Source organism: Gobio gobio (assembly GCF_949357685.1).
Source record: "Gobio gobio genome assembly, chromosome: 19".
In the NCBI taxonomy this organism is placed as follows: domain Eukaryota; kingdom Metazoa; phylum Chordata; class Actinopteri; order Cypriniformes; family Gobionidae; genus Gobio; species Gobio gobio.
In genome coordinates, this window is record NC_137112.1 from 50209629 (window position 1) to 50214926 (window position 5298).

Consider the following 5298-nt stretch of genomic DNA (forward strand, 5'->3'; position numbering starts at 1 on the left):
CGTCCTCCATCATTCTGCAATATTTCATTAAGAACTGTCAACTTTGATTTGATGGTGACTTTAATGTCTACAGATATTTAATATCATGTCCTCCTCCTTCAGCACTTTCAACTCATTTACTATCATGATCAAATTAACTCCAACTAAGACGTCATGTCCTTCCAAAACCCCATTACTTCTGAGGAACACTAGACATTTATTTATAATCTTTATTATTCTTTGATTGGCCGAAAATAGCGAATCACATTGTTTATATTTTCACCATTTTCCTATTAAAAAATGAAGGCGCGGTTGAAATTAAGTATAATAATAATAAACTTTTTTAAAATATATATCTCACAGCGCTTTACAAGAATAATGTAGCTAATGGTGCTATAAAAGTGTCTGTTATTCCGTATAACAGCTAAGATAAGAGTTAATTAGTGTAATATTCCTGTGAGGGCGTATCGTCAAACTCTCTAAAACCGTGTGGAATCGCTCACTTTCCTCCTGAACACTCCCATTAACCGCCTAAACTAACCTTACAGACACAAATAAAGAAGTAAACTTTCTTACAGGGAAATAATAAAGTGTTTTTAGACGGTAAACAGTTTATGAGATGATGGCGGTTTCGAGGAAGGAGGAAATGGGCGTGTCTCCTCGGGCAGTGCCGGTATGACGCAAGTCTCGCGATGTTTGATGTGCTGATATAATTCCGCTCGTCCTCTCGCCCTCTCGTTCGTCCTCAGTGCAGGATAACGAGACACCGCGTTCACCACAGCGACTAAAACAGGCCACCGGCGACTAAACTCTCCTCATCGACAGTGAGACAGGCGACAGTGAGACAGGCTTTCCGCGAGAAAAGGAGTAATCTCGGACACCAGTGAGGTGAGTAGTGTGTTCATTAAAGGCTCGCGGCACGTTCACGCGCTCGCTCGCGCGCCGCTGCTCTCATCTTTAATCTCCGGAGACTTCAGACTTCACTTCAGTGCGAGATTATCTTTACATATGTGTGTGTGTGTGTGTGTGTTATTTCAGAATGTGTGTGACAACTGCGCTAATAAAGGACAAGAACACGAACATTCAATGAATAAAACTCATAGCTGATTCAGAATTCGTCAATTCGTTTTTATATAACGATATATATACACACACACAGACTCACAGACACACACACACACACACACACAGACTCACAGACACACACACACACACACACACACACACACACACACACACACACACACACACACACAGAGAGAGAGACACTCTCACAGAGACACACACACACACACACAGAGAGAGAGAGAGACACACACTCACTCACACACACACACACACACACACACAGAGAGAGACACACACACACACACAGAGAATTTGAATTTCAACACACCTTTATTACAATTTTCAACAACATAACACAATCAATTATTACATACACACAAAACTAAAAAGTAAACTCTAACTCTCCATCACTAATTTCACACAAAGCCCTTTTGTGGCACCAAATTATTTCAAACTGCATAAGATCTCCCATAGTTTTATAGAACTGAAAGTCAACCAGAATTCTAGATTTCATTAAGTTAAAAAACACAGTTTGTAGGTTAACATTTAACTTCTGTTCAATCTTAATTTTCCAAGTGTCATAAATTGCCATTTTTGCTTGGCCTAGAGAGAGACACACACACACACACACACACACAGACACACACACACACACACACACACACACACACGTACTGCTCATCATGAGTCACCAGACGGGCTTTCGTTGGAATCCCATAGGGCTGAATGAGGAAGTCATCCGATGTTGAGCAACATCCACCTGTAAGGTGTGTGTGTGTGTGTGTGTGTGTGTGTGTGAGGGTCAGATTACAGAAGTTCAGTGTGAGACGTGCTGTTGTGCCCGTGTTCCTCCAGAGCAGGTCATGGCCCTGTGCCAGTCGTGTGAACAGAAACACACTGGTGACCTCTGAGCTTGGCGCTGTGACCTCTGAGCTTGGCGCTGTGACCTCTGTGCCAGTCATGTGACCTCTGTGCCAGTCATGTGACCTCTTCTGCTTCTCCTCAGACCTCCGCCATGGACGCCCTCATCCGCTGCCCCTTCCTGTCCCGCGTGCCCCAGAGCTTCCTGCAGCAGGCTCGCCCGTCCCTGGTGGCGTACGCAGTGAAGTGCCCCGTCATGATGGATCTGGCCTCGAGGCCATCGCTGCGCCCGCTCTGCTCCACCGCCGCCAGCCTCCAGAAGGTGGAGGACACGCCCCCAGCCGCCCACGGTCAGTCTGCTCGTCATGTGACCTGTCAGGGCTCCACATTAAAGGGTTCGTTCACCCAAAAATGTAAATTGTGTCATCAATGACTGAGCCTCATGTTTTTTGCATCATTTTTGTGCGCAAAAAAATCTAAATAACGCCTTTATCCAGCTTGTTCTTGTCTTCCGTGTGTGTCTCCACGACGCATGCGTGAGAATATGAGCAGATCCGGCGTTCGGACACATGACCCAGAAGAGATTTGTTTACGAGCAGAGGAAGACGCGCGTATCTCAGCTGTTGAATTCTACACTGATCGTGCTTTAGGTCTCGCTGTAGAGCTCAAATGGGGCTAAAGTGGCATTTCATGGATTCCCGAACGCCGGATCTGCTCATATTCTCACACATGCGTCGTGGAGACACACACGGAAGACAAGAAGAGGTTGAATAAAGTCGTTATTTTGATTTTTTTGCGCACAAAAACTATTGTCGCCGATTCATAAAGTTATTGTAGAGCCGCTGTAGTGAGATGGACTTTGTAACTTTAGTCTTTAGTGTCTTTTAAGGGTCTTGAGAGTGTAAAGTTGAGCCAATGGAGGCCTTTCAGAGCATCAGATTTACACTAAAATATCTTCATTTGTGTCTGAAGATGAACGGAGGTCTGACGGGTGTCCAACCACATGAGGCTCAGTCATTAATGACACAATTTACAGTTTTGGCTGAACTAACCCTTTAACGCTTGTTCACGTGCAATCTGTCATTCACTTGTCCGAGTAAAAAATGTGCTTGTCCGGGGAAAAAAATATTTTTTTTGTGTGTTGTAAATCAAATGTACTCTGAAGCAATATTCTCACCAGTGTTCAATCAGCTTTGACGTATTTAAATCTGCATATTTGTGATATTTTTTTACCTTTTTATAAAGGGCTTTTTTTCCTCTAATCTTATTAAATGTAGGATATGTTTCAGCTTTCATTTTATATTCTTACATTTGCTCAATAAATTAAATTAGATGATGACACCGGCTGTTATCAATTAAATTAAATAATTTACGCTGAAAAATTACAACTGCATTAAATAATGTTATGAGATTATTTTAAATATTTTTTGAATATACAAATAAGAAAATGTTTAAAGATGAAACTAAAGCACCAGTAGGTGGCGCAGGTGACCGTCTGAATGAGTCGATTCGTTCAGGAATGAGGCGTCGTTTACGAATAGTTCATTGAATCTTTGATTCTATCGATTCATTCACTAACACACACACACTGATGCTGTGACACTCGTTCTGCTGTGATCTTTTGGAACTATTTTCGCTGCTGAAATAGAACAAAAACACTCAATATTGCATCTAAAATGTAAGTGACTTAATGTTAATAATTGTTATGGAACGGTCATATGAAATCAGTGTCATGTTCAGTCGTGATGTTATTCAGGAGAACACACTCTTGGTAATGTGGCGTTGCAACTGTATCATGTTATAAATATAAATAAACTCCACATTTCTACATTTATAAGGCAGTGTGTGACTGAGTTTCTCTGTGTGAGCGTCAACAGCTCAACGTTACCATCAGTTCATTATATATTATTCACTATCGATCGCCACTTACAGTAATGAATGCAGAATCATTCTTGCATTTAAGTGATTCCCTATTTATTTTTTGTTATTGATGTTTTAATCAGCTTGTCCGTCGGGGAAGTAAAATTCTCTTTCAGTTGCCCCTTCTAAAATCCTCTTGTCCCGGAGAAGAGGAGAAGTGTTAATGTGGAGCTGTGTGTGTGTTTGTGTGCCTGACTGAAGAATGTGCCTTTGCCCTCTGGTTTAGAAGTGAAAGCGGCTCCTGCGGGTCACCCCGTGCCCATGGGCGGTCCGGCGGGCGCCTCCAAATGCCCCTTCCTGGCGGCAGAGATGGGGCAGAAGAACAGCGGCGTGGTCCGGCAGGCCAGCATGGCTCTTCAGGAGGACGTGTCCGAGGTGCGCACACTCTGCAAAGGTGTGTGTGTGTGTGTGTGTTCATTATGGCTAAACATTAACACCATTATTGCTGGGTCACATGATCAAAGTCCTGTTTCATGATATGAGTGACATTGACCAGGAATATAATAATAACAAACAAAATCCAACAGAAGAGAAACACTAATGCGTGAGGATTTCAGCAGATCAACTAACACACGTGGAATCATTACATATAAACTAACCCTTATTTAAAATTACAAAAGGAATTTGTTGTTTGATTGACATTAATAACTGCAAGTTTATTAGGCTACTGTCACTTTAATGATGCATTCAGACCAGACGTGAGTGTTTACATGTTAATCAATGCAAAGACGCGGATAGACACGATTTGCGCGAATGACACCATGTTCGCGGATATTCGCGGCGCGTTAACCAATCAGGAGACAGAATCATATGTGGACACCCGGAGCTGTCGACACCTCTTCATACTTTATAGAAACAGAATAAAAGCATCTTGGAAGAAAGTGAGTGAGGAGGTGGGACAGTCTGGAGAGTTGTAGAAAGCGCTCTTTACTCAGTTTGAGCTCTACATAGAGTGAGTTCAGGGCCATTGGGACACTTTCTGCCATTGAGATGACTTGGACCCAATTAGGGCTGCAACAAACGATTATTTTAATAATCGGTTAATCTAGCGATTATTGTAATAATCGGTTAATCTAGCGATTATTGTAATAATCGGTTAATCTAGCGATTATTGTAATAATCGGTTAATCTAGCGATTATTGTAATAATCGGTTAATCTAGCGATTATTGTAATAATCGGTTAATCTAGCGATTATTGTAATAATCGGTTAATCTAGCGATTATTGCAATAATCGGTTAATCTAACGATTATTGCAATAATCGGTTAATCTAACGATTATTTGAACGATTAATCGTCTATTATTGTCTTTTTTATCAACGACTAATTTTGATCGATTATTCAGCTTTTTCAATTAGTTAAAACATTGAGTTATACATAATCTAACTATAATATATAAAAAAAGAAAGTCACTTCAGCTTTTGAAATGGTTGTTTTAATGAACTTTGAGCCAAGTTCTCAGAACTCAAATC

The 5298-nt window shown here is 41.3% G+C and overlaps 1 protein-coding gene across 1 annotated transcript in view; it reads left to right on the plus strand.

Annotated features, from left to right (window-relative positions):
• Positions 1-661: 661 nt before the first annotated feature.
• alas1 (aminolevulinate, delta-, synthase 1) overlaps positions 662-5298 on the plus strand; it is a 19673-nt gene continuing 15036 nt past the window's right edge. The window contains exons 1-3 of the mRNA XM_079844579.1: positions 662-867; positions 2054-2258; positions 4055-4222. Of these exons, the coding sequence (XP_079700705.1) occupies positions 2063-2258; positions 4055-4222 (364 nt within the window). The 5' untranslated portion in view covers positions 662-867; positions 2054-2062. The remainder of the gene's footprint in view (positions 868-2053; positions 2259-4054; positions 4223-5298) is intronic.